Source organism: Rattus rattus, chromosome 5 (genome assembly GCF_011064425.1).
Source record: "Rattus rattus isolate New Zealand chromosome 5, Rrattus_CSIRO_v1, whole genome shotgun sequence".
In the NCBI taxonomy this organism is placed as follows: domain Eukaryota; kingdom Metazoa; phylum Chordata; class Mammalia; order Rodentia; family Muridae; genus Rattus; species Rattus rattus.
This window is the reverse complement of record NC_046158.1, coordinates 130,968,956-130,985,654: the sequence shown is the minus strand read 5'-3', so window position 1 is coordinate 130,985,654 and position 16,699 is coordinate 130,968,956. Positions and strand designations below refer to the sequence as shown.

Sequence of the window (16,699 nt, the reverse complement as noted above, 5' to 3'; positions counted from 1 at the left end):
AGAGAAAATATATGCACTACATTAACGTGGGTCTGGAGAGATGGCTCAACAGCTAAGAGCACTGACTGCTCTTCCAGAGGACCCGGGTTTGGATCCCAGCACCCGCATGGCAGCTCACAATTAACTGTAACTCCAGTTCTAGGGGATCCAGTACCCTCTGTTGGCCTCCATGAGCACCACACTTGCCCGTATACAGCATGTGTACCCATACATGTAAAACAAAAGCCATCTTGGTTTTGTTCGTGTGTTTGTTGTGTGTGTGTTGTGTGTTTTAAGGAAGACAGTGGCTGTGGAGACAGCACAGGGAATAAAGCCCTTTCCAAGTCTGCATGAGGGTCAGAGGTCAGATCCCCAGCACCCAGGAACAAAACCAGCTACGGCCATACACTTTTGTAACCCCCAGCACTGGGGGTTGGGGGGGGTCACCAAAGCTGAGAGGCCAAGAAGGCTAATTGGTGGGCTCCAGATTTTAGGGAGATCCCTTGCCTCAAAAAATAAGAGTGACAGAGACATCAGAGACCAACCTCTGCTTCTCTGTACATACAGGAGTACACACATTTACACTCACGTGCGCATGTCACGTGCGCGCGCGCACACACACACACACACACACACACAGAGTCACATAGTGCCCAGTGAGGTGTCTCAACAAGTAGCAACATTTGTTTTGTAAGCGTGACAACCTGAGTTACTTCTGTGGGTTTTCTTCTACACACACTCTCTCTCTCTCTCTCTCTCTCTCTCTCTCTCTCTCTCTCTCTCTCTCTCTCTCTCGTACATTATTGTTGTTGTTATAACATTTTTTAAAATAGTTATGAAGATAGCAGACAGGCGTCCTCTGTGCGAGCTCTGCCAGCATGGAGCAGCCTTTATTACTGCTGATGCCCATCATTGCTATCCCATGCACAAGTGTAATCAGCCCCATTTGCAGAAAAACCAACTGAGACCTAGGCGGATCCAGTGCAGTAGGAACCTGAACCCAGGTGCATTTGATCCCAGAGCCAGGCTGGTTCTGTTAAGTTAGTTGGTTTCTCCGTGAGTAAAAACTTTGAGGCAAGAGACGTTTAAGCGGGGCCTGAGTGTTTGCAGACTCTCCGCTTACAGAGCATCTTGAAAATGCGTGTTATGACTAAATCAAGAGACAGGACAGCTTCTCTGGAGGACTTTTCTGGAGAGGGGTTTAGCAAACTGCCTGGCGCTTAGCCAGCCAGTGCGAGCGATGCTGGACTTTGCTAAGAGCCAGGGAGCTTCCTGGACGTGAAGGGTTTCAGCTCCGTGTGGGAAAGGCCACCAGCAGTCATCTGGACAGGGACCAGCTGCTAAGCAGGCAGGGCAGCTGGCAGCTCCAAAGAGCAAGCATGGAGGAGGGAGGAGGAGGCTGCAGTGAGGGGCAGGGCTTGTGGGCAACACAGGGCACGCTTGGGTGAGCCATGCTGCATCTCTGTACGCAGCTCACGGGCCTCAGAAACACAGATGCGACTTGGCTCCCAGCAGAAGCAGCAAGCCGTGAGGGCTGGTGGGATCAGAACGTGCCGGCCATGTTTCAGGGTCATGCCTTATGATACCGTTGCTCATACTGCAGGCTTCACAAGCCATTGGTTTTCTGCTAACAAAAGTATGACCAGTGGACTAGACCCCTGGGTAACGACCCCTTAAGGCTGGTCAAATGATGCTTTCACAGGGGTCACATATCAGACATCCTGCATACAGATACTTACATTGTGATTCACTACAAAATTACAGTTATGAAGTAGCCACAAAATAATTTTTATGCTTGGGGTCACCACTACATGAGGAACTGTACTAAAGGGTCACAGTGTTAGGAAGGTTGAGAGCCACTGGACTGACTGTCAGGAAATGCTGGTGGGGTCAGGAAGATTGGTTTTATATGTCAGTCCTGGTTTGACTTTACCAGCTGGTGAGGCTCTCTGGTCACTAATTGATGGAGAGCTGTCTCCATGAAAAGGGGCTGTGGAACCAGGCACAACTTCTGACATCTGCATATCCAGGCCCCATGAACAAAACAGAGCTCTGGAAGGTTAGCTGGGCTGGGTTTCAAGGGCACTGCTCTCTCTCTCTCTCTCTCTCTCTCTCTCTCTCTCTCTCTCTGTCTCTCTCTCTGTCTCTCTCTCTGTCTCTGTCTGTCTCTCTTTCTGTCTCTGTCTCTCTATCTGTCTGTCTCTGTCTCTGTCTCTCTCTCTCTCTCTGGCTTCTCCCTGCCTGCTCCCAAGGAACCGGTTTCTTTCTGTAACACCCACGTAAGCGGTGTCTTTATTGAACCTGTTCCTCATTGACCAGAAAGAAGACAGACCCTAAGTCGTGTTTAAATCAGCGGGAGCTTGGTATTAAACTCTCTGACTGTACTCACAGTGTAATGGACCCTTTTCCCCTGGGGCTCAGTCTTACCCTCTTGCCTTGTGTACCTGCCCTAAAGTTGGTAGAGCACTTACCCCTCAGCGTTCCTCCTAAAGCTTCCCCTTTGGAAAATCTCTCCTCCTTTTCCTTATTGAATTCTGCCTGCTTTTAAATGAGGATGGGTGATGGAATGGGTGAAGAAGACCTTTTGCTGGAATCCAGCTGCCGGCCCACACTTCTCCCATTTGCTGGGCAACTGCAAACACATCACCTGCTCTTGCGGGATTTTCATTACTTTGCGGGTAAAATGGTGACAAATTCTCCCTGAGGTATTTTCCATGCTCGGCTTCTGAGGCCACATTAGCCCCTTGCTGGTATTTGAGATTGGTGCTGGCATAAGTAATGATGAGAGCCTAGGATCCTAAGAGCCAAGGCCCAAAGAGCAGAGAGAAGGCACAGGGATGGGACGTCGGCATCATCCTCTTCCTGTGCTGAGAGGAGGAGGGGCAGGAGGGGAGTCGCAGAGCCTGACAGCTCTATCAGTCAGGAAGCACAGGGAAAACATATGCAAGGCTGCCGGGGGGCCTCCATCTGCCAGGAGGTTACCAAGCTGAAGTTGGCACCATGACCCCTCTGTTCATATACCTCTCCTAGTGTCTGCACAAGGTCTATCCTGGAGCAAGTGGGATTGGAAGGAGTGGACCCAGGATTCCCCTACTGCTCCCTGCCTGTGTAGGAGGCCTGCCAGATGTTGCCCTGGTGAATGGCCTGGAAGAGGGTACTTGTAACTTCAGAATCAGGTGATGCCTTATCAGACTCTCTTGAGGTGTATACAGATTATCTATAAAGAAGGGCAGATCCCTTTCAGAGTTAATATGGGAAGAAGCATTCTGATTTCCCAAGGTTGCCTATCACTCTTTTCTTACCTTGGTTGGGTCTCAAAGAGACCCATAAACAAAGGAGGCTACAGCAGGTGCCTGGAGCAGCTGGACTTGAGAGAAGTGAGGCAGGCCCTGGATCACCACCAGTGACCATGTAATGCAGCTCAGAGCTCCTGAGGGTCTCGGGACGGCCTGCACTGTCCCTGGGCTGTAAGAAGAGAAAGTTAGGAGTGGCAAGACCAGGGGTCTCTGGATAGGGCTTCTCCTTTGCTTATAAGAACGGTAAGAGTAGTCCTGCTCAGGTTAGAGGGAAGGCACAGGAAGAATTCCTTGGAAGTAGTGTCTGTACTGTGCTTGCCTCTGGCCTCAGGTGAGGGCAGAAAGCTGGCCTTCCATCCTGCCCTGCTGGTACTGCCCAGTATCTGAACCATCCTCTCCCTTCTGGACCGTGCCTGTCCTTTAGCAATGGTTCATCTAAAATAGAGATTATGTGGGGTTTATCTTGTTTGGGATTTTAAAACTGAGGTGTAGTTCACAGACCATAAAATTCATCCTTTGAAGAATATACCACCAAGAGAACAGACATCACAAAATTGTGTAACCAGCTCCATTATTAATCCCCAAGCATCCGTATTGTCTTCCTCAAGAGGTCCCACTCCTGTCGGCAGCTGCTCTCTGCTTCTCTTCTTCCTTTCTTGGCAAACATTAAGTGGCTTCACTCAGTGACTTCTGTCTGTCTGGATTTACCCATGAAATGTAAACAGAGCTGTTCGGTACTCATGTTTGCATCTGGCTTCTTTCACTTAACGCAACATCTTCGGGGCTCACTCAAGTTTCGGCACATGCTACGCCCTCATTTCTTCCGATGGCTGAAGTCCTGGTGCACGGATGTGCAACACAGCACATTATCTCCTATTGACATGCAATGTGCCTGCGACAAGCCTGTGCACAGTGTTTCAGTGCCTGCCTCGTTCCTTGGGAAATCTATCTAGAGGTGGAATTGCAGGCTCACAGGCCATCCCGGTTAGATTTGTAGAGGACTCGCAGACTGTGGTTTCCACCAGCCATGCATGAGAGTTTCTCCACGCTCATAACCGTACTTGCTGTCGCCTGTTTTCTTATAGCAATCCTGGTGGACGTGTAAATTTTGTATCTCAGAATTCGAACCTGTAAACATCCCCCTTGTTTGGGGCTATTAGGTAGTACTTGAGATTTAACTCGGGGTCTCTCACATACTCTGTAAGCCTCTGCTAGTAAGATACATCCTCAGCCTCCAAATCCCTTAACAAACGGCCTTACCCTGGTTTGGTTCCCGGCACCCACATTGTGCTTCACAAAGTCCTCTTCAAGCATCCATGGGCACCAGGCACACATGTGATACACACGTACACGTGTAAACAGTCAGACACATAATAAAAATAAATCTTCTTAATTAAAAAAGAGTAAAGAATTCTAAAATCAAACAAACAAAAAAAACCCGAAATGGTCTATTGGTCTGGGGAGATGTCTCCGTTGTCTTCACACACATGCACGCACGCACGCACACGCACACACACACACACACACACCTTCAGACTTTCTAGTCAGTTTTTGTCCTTGGGACAAAACATCTCAGCAAAGTGAAAAGGAGATTATTTTGTACATAGTTTTAAGTACTCTTAGCCCATGGGAGAGGGGCATAGCTGTATATATAGACTCTGTTCTGTCTTCTGCTCTGTGACCCAGCCTGTGGGATGGAGGCCCCCACATTCTGGGTGGCCTCTTCTAGCTCCTCTGCTCCGGAATGCTGCCCTCCCCCACAGATACCCAGAACCGCACTTTCTTCATCCCCAGTGCTGACAGTCACTAATCAGCACACCTTCCGTGAGAAGAACGGATGTGAGGACCCCATTGGCTGGAATGGAGGGGGAAGCCTGAGCCCGCCCTGCTTGGAGGTCCAGAGCGAAGTTTCCTCAGGCGGTGTGTCTGCCGGCCGGCCGAGGCCCGGGACCAGTGCTGAGGCATCAGAGACTAGTCCTGTGGAGCCGCCTCAGCCCTCCAGCCTTTCCTGGTTGCCTTGGGAACCCCTGCAGCATTTGGCCGATTTGTGGAACAGTCCTGCCACTGTTCTGGGGTTGCCACAGTGAGAACACAGAATCCAATGGCTCTGTTGAATGGTTTCAGTGCTGGGAGTGGCTTGTGCCAGAGACAGGAAGTGATCTAGAGAAGTCCACACCCCACCCCCAACACCTACTATCTTAAGTGTGGGAAGGCTGGGCTTGAGTCTGCTTATGTGAGAGGATGAGACTGCCCTGAAGCCTGCAGAGCCTGGCCCGCCACCTCAGTGGAGCTGCCCTGAAGTTCTGAGGTTGGCGGGTAGCTGCTGGCAAGCATCCAGGCCTGTTTCCATTCCCATCCCTGCATTAGCATCCAAGGAGCACACGTTGCTGTATCTGCCAGGGAAGAATGTTCCAGGCTCTGCCTTGGCGGAGATGGGTCCCTCCCAAGCCCTGGTTGCCATGCACTGCTTTGCACAGCTGTTGGAGGCGGATTCATCAGCTCAGCCCGTTCTGTTCTCTGGGGTCTCGGGGTTGCTTTCTTCTTTCGTAGATGGCTGATGCTTTGGGAAAAAACACCTTCAGAGGTATATTCCGGGACGTTCACTTAGAACACTGGCTGACCCAAGCACCTGGCTGCTCCCCCTATTGAGTAAGATGCCAGGACCCCCGAGAACTGCAGCTTCCTAATCTTAGAGTCGCAGAAACTGACCTGGGAATCCAGTCAATGCCAAGACGGCTTCATTCCCCAGTCTCTTGTTTTGCAAACAGCCCTAAGTCAGAATGTGGGACCCAGATACCCCAGGGATCATCTGGTCTAGCTCCATGATCTAGCATGGGGTTCTAAACCATTGTATTATGAACAACTGTGTGTTGATTGGTGTTCGTCGCTATGAAATACACCAGGGAACTCCAGCCAAGGGGTTAAGACAGGAAGGGATGGGGGCTGGTCCCTACAGGAAGCCCGCTGGGCACAGGGCGAATGCACAGACCTGGGGTGGGGTACGGTAAATACCTCAAGCAGAGATATGGCGGTGCCTTGACAAACAGAGCTCTCATTATGTACACATACATACACATGCACAAGTACACATGTGCATACATGTACACACGTACATACTAATGTACACACACACTCAGAGAGGAGAAGGGGGAAGAAAAATGAAGAGGAGACTGTTGTAGGTGGAAAGGACTTGATCACTAAGATTGTGTTTCCCATTTTGTTTTCACATGACCATGAGCTTCTGGTGGATTTCAAACGTGCTCCAGGTCCTTTCTCTGTTACTCCTGATGCTGCCCAGACCCATGCCCTCCTAAATTCACCCCTGGAAGGTTTTCACAGCCTCCCACGTGGTCTCCTTTCCTCTGGTCCTGCCTGTTCCCTGCCAACACTATCCAGGGCTTTCTCACAGTCACATCTCCTTTGTGGGAGAGTTCTGTGCCTCCCTGTGGTCCACTGGACAAGACCCTGGCTTACCAGGCTATGTGGCCCCACTCCCACTGATCCTCACCTCAGAGCAGCCATGTTGTTGAATTACTTACTGCTTTTGGCCATGCTGCTCTGTCTTCCCACCGGTGGACTCCTGCCCATCCTTCCAGCCCCAACACACGTTCGTGGTTAGAAGAAGCTTTCTTTGACCTTCCCGAGATGTTTGAAGGTCATATCACACTTCAATTATCTACTTGCAGACCCACTGTGTGCTCCTGTTTGTTCGATGGCTCTTGTGTGGCAGCCATGCCTTATGCAGGCGATGTTTCGTGTTACTTTCACAGCACCCAGCGAGGAGGTGCAGCTCACGGTGGGAGAGGCAGAAGTAGGCAGGCTTGGCTGAGGCATGCATTAGGAGAGTACAGGAGCCAGACTTCAACCCCAGACCTGCTCAGCTCTATTTCTGCACCCTTCCAGTTCCTGCTTCTCATTCTAAGCCCTTCGGCAGCACTGGGCATGGGGATGACCAATCCAAGAGGCAGATGACTGAGTAGTTGCTATGGAGTGTGCACAATGGGGAAACGGGGACACTGGTGTGAAGAGGGGTGGGTGCCCTTGGGGTTGGAGGGATGAGAGATTGTTGGCCGCGCTCCCGTGGCTTAGGGTTTCCTTTCACCTTCTATTCCAAGTGGCTGCCTCCAGCTGCCTGGGGACAGGCCTGTGGGAATCCAGGCCGAACAGGCCACATGACAGTGAATGCCATGGCAACATGCCTCCTCTCTGGGGCTATGATGAGAGGGAGGAGTTGAGAGGACGCAGGACACACACCGGGGCCTCTGGGCAGGATCCTGAAGAGGAGGTACCCTGTGGGCCTGGGTGGCTTCTGCCTTCCCAAGAGGGACCCTGCCTGTGAGGTCGCATCCCAGCAGGGGAAATACCACTTCCACTCTGCCCTGAATTAATGGCTGGTTCTGATCTCCCAGGAGACTGATAGCTGTGTCCAGGTACAAATGCCACCCCATTCCCACCCCCAGCCAGGGAGGAAGGAAAACAGAACTCAAGAGGAGGGAGAAGCCGGTTGCCAAGCAAGGTTGTAGCAGAGGCAGCAGGGACAAAGCTCACATTGTACGAGGGCCACATGCGGTTTTCATCTAGTCCCTCTCACCTGCCTCCCAAAGCCTGGACTCTGCTCACTCTTCAGCCACACTCATCCGGGCATGGTAGCGAAGCCATACTGGGAGGTGAGGCCTGCTGAAAGGTGCTTCCTCCTCCAACAGACAGGCTAAGGCAGGGAGAAGGGTGTTGGTGGGAACAGAGCCAGTAAAGAGACTAGCAAGGGCTCAAAGGAAAGAAAGCTGCTCGCGGGTCACCTGACCACAGAGGACTCACTCTGTGGCAGGCAGTCCTCCCAGCTTTGTCCACTCATTAGCAAATACCATCCCCCCACCTATCCTATCCAGCTGCTCCTACCATGTCCTTCTGTGCCCCGGAGACAGGGACCCCTGTGTGCCTCTCTACACAGGCATACAGTCCACTGATTCCCCACTTTGTGCTTGCCCATGCCCTCCACTGTGGGTCTGGTCCCGCTGCTGTTCCCAGAGGCTCTGCTTGGGTGACTGAGCCTGGAGGATGGGATGGTACCAAGCTAGGTGGGCAGCTCAGGTGACGGGCATGGTGTCAGTGGCTCCTGCAGCCCAGCACCTGACACCTCTGGGCAGACAATGCTGGCTGTGTCCGGGCCCTCTAGGGGAACAGACCGTGTTCTGTATCACAGCCAGGAAACTGGCCATCTGAGTAGTGTCTTTGTCCACTCAGGAGATGGTCCCACTACTGTCCAGGAGAAGCAGGCTCCTGGGGGGCCCCTGACGTGGGAAGGAGGTAGTCCCTGGGTCAGGAACTCTGGGGTTTGAGATCTCAGTATCTGATGCTGGTCTGGTTCAAATACTGGTCCTGCCACGCAGCTGGGGTGTGACTTGGGCAAGTCCTTTTGCTCGTAGTGGCCCTGATTCCTTATCTCTGAGAGGGGACTAATCTCGGCACTTCCTCATAGGGCTGTTGGGAGAAATCAATGGCGTGATGTACGTAACACATGTAGCACGGGCTGGTGCACACTGGGGCTTGGCTTGGCAGCTGCTTCCCCGCCAGCACGGGCAGAGGTCCAGGGCATGGCATTCTCAGCTAAGCTTCCCCAGGCGATTGTCTACAGTCCCTCTCCCGAGTGTGCAATCAGGGGCTGCCACCTCTCGGTCTGGCTCAAAACTAGCCTCCGGCTGCAGAAAGCCTAGGTTTCACTCTCTTGACCTGAGAGAGCTCTAAGCTGACGCTGGTGTAGCCCTGATCCCAGACAGCTAACCCTCTGCATGGGGTCTCTCCCTCCCCCTTATCCCTAAAAGACATCCCTGCAGAGCTGTCCCTTGTCACTACTTGTCTCTCCTCAGTAGAACATCCTAAGGACCCCAGCAGTGGAGTCAAAAGACCTGAGTCCACCCATCTCTTCTCAAATCTCCTGGGCATGTGAATGTTTTGCTAGACCCACCCACCCTGGAATACTCAGCACCTAGGGAGGGCTTCTTACTCTCTTGACCTTGGCCTCCTGTACATGAGACCTGTGCTCAAGTTCTTGGGATGTGCTGAACTATGTGCATGCATGTTTCCATGACAGAAGCTGGCTTGCTTGCATGCAGCATGGCAATCAGAGGGCCCGGCTGCTTGTCCTGCCTCGTGGGCCTGAGCATGTACAGGGACATGTGTGTGACACATCTTGGAATGACCTATTTTGTCTGTACCCATTTATCTTTCTACACGTGTGCTGGTATGTCCGTCTGTCTTGTCTCCTTTGTAGCCAGGAAGCCCCGAACCACGTGCCAACTGGGAAGGTGACGGTCCGAGAGCCCAGCCCGGCCTAATCGGGGGCTCCGACTCCTGCACCAGGAGCCGTTCGACCTGCAGCCCCTGCCAGAGAGGGAGGACTGGATGTGGGAGGCAGGATCTGAGGGGCAGGAACTTGGGGAGAAGCAGGCTTTGCTGGTAGAGTAGAAGATCCTTTTGCTGCACTGGTGGACAGGAGGCCCTTGTCTGACTGACAGGGTCTTCCCCTCTGGGTACCTTCACTGTGACTTGGAAGATCTGGGGTTGGACTGATGACTTCTAGCTACCCCTGAGGCCCTGAGGACTGAGACTTTAAACTGGGGTTAGCAGCCTGTGCCAAGCCCCACTGAATTCACTGGCAGAGGCGGCTGCCTGCAGTAGCCTGTAGGTCCTCGCTTGATTCTGGGGTGTCGTGCCTGAAGGGCAAGAGGAGAAGTCATGCCAGGCAGTGGCCCCAGTGAGAGGATGACATGGCCCGGCCCTGCCCTCCCTACGCCCCCCACAACCCGCCCTCTTTCCTCAGCCCCGGGAACACCGCCCATCCCACCGCTGACCAGGACCCGCAGCCTCATGGCCATGTCCCTGCAGGGAAGTAGACGGGCCTCTGCCGGATCTCGCAGGTGAGTATCTCCCTTGTCCACAGCCTGGGCTTCAGACTCAGAAGGCCTTGGGCTTTGTCTTGGAGTATGTGCAGCAGACTTGTAGTGTGCCTTTAAGCCAATCGCGACCTCAGTTTCCCCATCCTTAAAATAGGCTGGGCCGATCCATGCCACCTCCAGGAACTATTTAAAGACCCAGATGACACGGTGGATATAACAGTTATCTGAAGGTTCCCATCAGCGTCAGTTCTGCCATTACCAATCCCCATAGGCAGTCGTTTCTCCTTGGGCTCCCACCCTGTGGGCCCCCCTCCTCCAGTCGCCTCCTGTCTGCCCTCTGTTTCAGTTCATGCATGGATACCCTTCCCCGAGCTGAGAGAACCTGGGGCCCACCATTTGCCCACAGCCTTGTCTAGCCTCCGTTCTTGACCCTGGGGACCTAGGAGGGTCAGCCACCTTCTGGTTTCCATCTTGATTTCCACTGTCTGTTCTGTCACCCTTGTCTGTGTGTGTGTGTGTGTTCCCCTCCCTGCTGCCTTTCATCCCTGTGATGACCCTGAAGCGGGGGCACTTTGGGCCGCAGCGGCCTGGCAGTGTTCGCCCAGTGCCCACAGCTGCCTGCCAGCCAGAATGAGCAGCTGCCTCTTCTCCCCGCCTCCAGGCGCACGTCTCCACCTGTGAGTGTGCGGGACGCCTACGGCACCGCTTCCCTCAGCAGCAGCAGCAACTCTGGCTCCTGCAAGGGCAGTGACAGCAGCCCCACACCGAGGTAACCAGCTTCTCCTTCCAGCCTGGCTGGGCTGCCTGGGAACATGGTACCCAGGAGATGGGGAAACAGCACCGTGCTCTGACCATCCCACTTGTAGCATTCTTACTGACACTGGCCTAGACCAGCTTAACTTCGTCCACCTGAGCTTTGGCTCCTGTCTGTAAGATAGACACGAGCAAACCCAGTGAGAGGTCGAGGCGGAAGTCAGAGACAGGCGACTCCCGAAACATCATGGGTCTTTCTTCCTCCTGCTCCACCCTCCATGTGAACGTCTTTTGTCCTAATGATCCCAGATGGCTCCTGTACCACCAGCCTTCAGGTCAGCAAAGCAGATAGCCCCCTTTTCGTTCATTGCTTGGAGAAGGGACACTTACTTGCCTGTGAAATTTTGTCTGACTTCATTCGTTAGAACTAGGCCATTTGACTTACCAGCAACCAGTCCCGTTAATTCAGAGAGGATCAGTGTTTTCCCCCACAGTGGTGCCATGCCAAAGAGGAGAAGACAAGATGTATATGGGCATTGCCTCAGGCTCTGCAAATGCAGATGTGCTACAGATGTGGCATGTGCTAAGTTATGGTCTGGATATAGTGGACACACACATGAAATACAGAGTCACCTGCAGGGCAGGTAAAGGAATGTTGTGGGTCCTTGAAGACCAGGACGTTAGAACCAGGTGCTGATGGGGTGGCCTATTTGCTGGGTGCTGGAATACAAGTAGGAAGTGAAAGGTTTGGGGGACCTGCAGGCTTTGGATTTGGCTTCCTGTCTCCAAGGCTTAACTTTTCTTTGCCATAAAATGGACCTAATAATCCAGAAATATCAGTGAATGGGTTTGCAGACTGCCCGTGTATCCTGGACCACAGTGAGGCCTGAGGGTTATGAACACAAGAGGACAGGTGTGTTCTGACTGCAGTCCCACAGTCAGACTGCTCCTTCTCAGTAGAGAGACGCCATCTGTGTTCAGTGATGGCCACAGCCACTAAAGCCACAGACCTCAGGTGTTTCCACCAAGGTGTGGATGCTAGGGAAATAGTCCTGTGTAAGACATGTGCCCAGCCTCGGGCTTCCGATCTGCATCTGGAAAAGCCTGAAATTGGAAGCTTCCAGACTTGTCTATTACGAACGGTTTTATAACGCATCTCCCATCTGAAGCCCCTGGCACAGTCTCAAACCCCAGGTCGAGCACCCGTGGAGAAGTCCTGTTGCCCAAAATGGAGGGCTGCAGCCTTGAGGGGACAGGACACATCACCTAAGGGCCTCACTGCAGTCAGGCTGTCTCTGATACGTACGGTCACATGCTTCTAATTTTGGATGAACACACCACAGAGAAAGTGGGGAGAGGGAGAGGGAGAGAGACTCTAGAAACTATAAACATGTATTAAATGTTATCTTGGAAAAACGTCCATGAAAGCAACTGAGAACATTCAAAGCCCCCACTTGACTGTAACCCTCATCCTTACCAGTTTGATGTCGTCTTCATCTCCTGCCTCATGCCAGGCTGAGGACTCTCTTTACTCGTCACAGGTCTGTGTCCAGCTGTCAAATCCCTTGCAGAGCAGGACGACAGCTACAGTCTAAATGGAGGATGCTATACGGCTTCTTCTCTTCTGAAGAGGTCTTAGCCCAAGATAGGAGAGCCTAGGCCTCTGCAGATGTGCTACAGATGTGGCATGTGCCAAACTATGGTCCCTTTGCCCCATGCCAAGTGGAAGAGAGGCCGTATGACCTGGTTTCCCTCTCTTTTGCCTCCTTCCCTATAACACTTTGCAGTCTACAGTAAATACGACACAGCTTCTTCCGTGAAACTGTAAACCTGCCTTTAACGTGACCACTTCCACAGTGGGTCTCCGTGGGACCTATCTTTTCTGGCCCTATGGAGTGTCTATGCTGGGCCTAAGTGCTCCCAGCCCCTGGAGCATCGGGGTGTTACGGCTGCAGACTCAGTCTCCAGTGTAAGGGAACACTCCTGGGGTTTGAAACCAAGAACCAACTAGGGCAGATCCTGCAGCCAGGAAGCTGTGGGTGGAACCGTCTGGACCACAGTCCGTTATGGAATCAGGGAGCTCTCCTTCCTAGTAAAGCCTTGGCCAGCCCTCCATCCTGGCTCCAGCGGCCCTCTGAGTAGAGGCTCCTCCAGAATGGTGTGGTATGACACACTGTATCAGTTGCAGAAGGCACCCAGTCAGCTGTCATTCAAGACCCTGCTGCTAGTTGTCCACATGTGTCTCTCACGTGCCCCAGAGCATAGGTGTATAACATGGTGGGTATCCTGGACCAGGCAATTGCCTGTAAGGGCAATGTGAAGTTGGTGTATATACACATAGGAGGACATGCAGGTGTACAACACCTGAGACACCCCGAATTTCTTAAGAGGAAGGATCGGCCAGACCTCCCAGCGTGTCTCTGTAATGCAAACTTGTATGCTCCCAAAGGAGGGTAAAGAGAGTGCATCAGGGTGTCCGACTTCACGCCTGTCTGCCCTCCCCATTCCTGTCCCTATGCTAGATAGGCCATCAGCTGCAGGGAGAAGAGTGTCTCCTCCTAGGAAGAGTTACCTCCTCTGTGAGTCCTCATCCTCCAGGCCTTCTTGGAACCTGCCCTTGCCCCCCGTTCGTTCTGCAGCCCGGGCTCAGGACGCATGAGACTGCATGTTTGAGCCAGCCTCTCTGAAGTGAATGTGTGTTCACAGGACAAAGGCTTCCCTGAGCCTCCTGCTGCAGGGAGAGCCCACACATGGTGTCATAAAGCACTTAGCACACACAAGCCTCAGGAGAGGTCCCTTTTCCCTAAGCAGAGGAACCTTTGAGTCCCTATCCTACACTCAGAGGAGCTTCACTAAACTCTCCTGGCAGGAGGCTGTCTTTTGCACCCTCACGGCCCACACAGGAGGGCTGGTGGCACAGGCTGAGCTGAATGGAGTTAGGCTGGAGGCCCCTGCTCCCTGACCCTGCCCTACACCCAGCCTGCCGTCTTCCTCCCCCACCCCCCTCTGATGGACGCACCCTTGCAGGCGCTCCATGAAGTACACACTCTGCAGTGACAACCATGGTATCAAGCCTCCCACGCCAGAGCAGTACCTGACTCCGCTGCAGCAGAAGGAGGTTTGTATCCGGCACCTGAAGGCCCGGCTCAAGGACACGCAGGACCGGCTCCAGGATCGGTGAGTGGCAGGCAAGGGAAAGCCCTGGGGACACCCACCAGCTCCAGCCTGAGCAGAGCCAGGGCCCTGGGGTATCGCCTGGGAAGAAAGAATGGCCTTACTCCGTCTATCTGAACCCTCCTCTCAGCAAAAACTCATTTGGATCAGTGGGAAGGGGTCCCTAAAAGGGCTAGACTGTCACACCCCTTACCATAGCCCTGCAGCTCCTTTAAGTGGCAACTTCTCCCCTGGATCCTATCTTCCCAAGTTGCTGAACCAGAGTGTATCTGACTTTTTATCCCCGGGGGTGAGAAACAGCGTTTTAGCGCCCCCCTTCCCTCTATACAGAGACATGGGTTTCAGCATGAGACAAAGGTGTCTCGGCCCATCCACCTAGGCCCAGAAGCCGTCCTTCATGCCCGCTTCCTTCCTCTAGATGATCAGGAGATGCTAAGGGAGAGGCCCTGCTCATCCTGGAGGTCTCCTAGGGCCTCGGGTCCAGTTGTGCTCATTCTCAGGTTCCTGTAGGCACTTAGCGCTGCCCCTCCTGGTGGTTTCATCTTTAGAGCGACGCTTCAGTGGTTGAGCACCATGGCCCATGCGTGCTGTGCTGGAACTCAGTAGACTAAGGAAGCAGTTTAAGTTGGAAGACAGCATGGAATGCATAGGAGGCCCTGGCATAAGCAACAAAGAGTCCTGTTAGGGTGGGCTGCCCTGCCTCTTATCTCTTTCTCCAGTGTTCCCTGAACTGTGTCCGTTCTGAGCTGGACCAAGCATCACAAGGGAGTAGAGCTCGGGCCAGGCCTCCCACTGTGTCTGCTTCTCCTGAGGCTTTTTATACCACACCTCACCCAAAGTATTCTCTGTGCCACAGAATTGGCCCATCGAAAGTAACCACTGGGTGGTGTGTAGTGTTAGCACAGTTGACACAATCTGGTGACCTCTTCGTATCACCCCGTTCCCCTTAGCAACCATTCCCCATCCTCTCCAGTCACCCATCAGCTCCCGCTGCTCCTTTCTGATCACCAGCTCCTGGCACCCATTCATCTTCCCGTCTTCATCGATCTCTGGACGTATTAAGAGTACAGCATGCGTGACCAGCCTCTGCCAAGCAGCCAGTCCAGTCTGGTTTGTTGTGGTTTTCAGAGTTCAGTGGGTTTCAAGTTGTGGGCTCTGCCACCTTTGAACTAAGGTTCCTTCTTCAAGTTCCTGCCCTCTTCCTAATGACACTCATAGTCGATTGGCCTTTTGCACTGACGTCCATGAGGAACTAGCAGCCCATCTCCCAGCTTCCTCTCTGGGCCAGCCAGTAGTGGCACGTCGACCATCTTGTACTTGCCAACCCCTTCCTTTAAGATGTGGTTCAGATGTTGGACCTGTAGTACCAGGCCAGTTTAGGAGTGGGAAGTCATTGACCCCAAGGTCTAGCTGGCTCCAAGGAGAGAGGCACAAGGTGCAGCCAAGCTGAGCATACCCAGCTCCTCCTCAGATTCACCTCCCAGGGCAGGCATGAGTGAGAAGGGGAGAAGAGGAGAGAGAGCAAGGACCCCATGCCTGTTGATCTGCCTGCTCAGGTAGTTCCAGTTCACTGCCCCCTAGCCGTCCGCTGCTCCTATCCCTTGTTGGATGGCCAGCCTCGCGTAGAGGAAGGTGCTCCACGCCTAGAGCCTGTTCCGGAGTGGAAAATCTATGGTGCCTTATGTGGTACAGTTACTCTGCTAGACTCATAAATCCTTGCCCACCGCTTGAAGCCAGTGCCCACTGAGTCTCACCCTGATTTGCCCTCTTGTCACCTGTGGCATGGTTCACTAACCACTCCCTCTTTAGCATCTCTGGGTCCGTCTGTTTACTTAATGTATATGAGTGTGGTGTTACTGACACACCAGAAGAGGGCATCGAATCCCATTTTAGATGGTTGTGAGCCACCTTATGGTTGCTGGGAATTGAACTCAGGACCTCTGGAAGAGCAGTCTGTGCTCTTAACCACTGAGCCATCTCTCCAGCCCCTGGGTCCGTCTGTAATTGGGAGACTTGAAGGGCCTTAGCATATCTGGGTGAAAGTCTTGCCGTGCTCTGCTTGCTGGCGCAGCCCCTCTCTTGGTGACTGTGCACTTCCCAAATCCATTCCTCAGCTTCTCCCCTTGACAGGAAATAGAGAGAACGTAGTAGCATGCGTACAGGAGAGCCACCCAGTTCTCCTCCCTCTCCTGTGACTCATTCACCACTACTGGTCTTTCCGAAAGAGGCTGAAATGATCAGCTCCCCGACCAGCAGCAAAAGCTGTCATTTGTCACATGTCACCATCTTTTCCCTGGGGGTCAGGAGGACAAATGTCTCTCCGCTTAAAACCCAAGCTGCTTTCAGTAGGAAACTGTATCCCTCCCTAATGTTTGCCATTTTGCATTAAGAGTTTATTACGTTTTTATAGCAATAATCTCCTCAATTAAGGAACCGTGTCGTCTCCTCTGGAGAGCTTGGCTCCGTGGGTGAGATGGGATGTGACTCCTACTGCCATTTTTTTCTCCCCCTTGAAGGAACCTCTCCTGTTTCGGCCCCTGGTTCCACCCACCCTTACTCCTCCCTATGGGGTCAAATCCTCCTACTTTTGTCTCTAGCTTTGAG

At 52.9% G+C, this 16,699-nt stretch overlaps 1 protein-coding gene across 6 annotated transcripts in view; it reads left to right on the top strand.

Annotated features, from left to right (window-relative positions):
* Window positions 1-16,699, top strand: part of Snph (syntaphilin) — a 41,389-nt gene that overhangs the window by 20,556 nt on the left and 4,134 nt on the right. For 2 of the 6 annotated variants that reach the window (XM_032904412.1, XM_032904414.1), the window contains 3 exons: window positions 10,093-10,189; window positions 10,731-10,937; window positions 13,949-14,098. In XM_032904412.1, the coding sequence (XP_032760303.1) occupies window positions 10,140-10,189; window positions 10,731-10,937; window positions 13,949-14,098 (407 nt within the window). In that variant the 5' untranslated portion in view covers window positions 10,093-10,139. Of the gene's footprint in view, window positions 1-8,751; window positions 10,190-10,730; window positions 10,938-13,948; window positions 14,099-16,699 lie in introns of all 6 variants that reach the window. The other 4 variants (XM_032904410.1, XM_032904415.1, XM_032904411.1 and 1 more) reach the window with 4 other exon arrangements.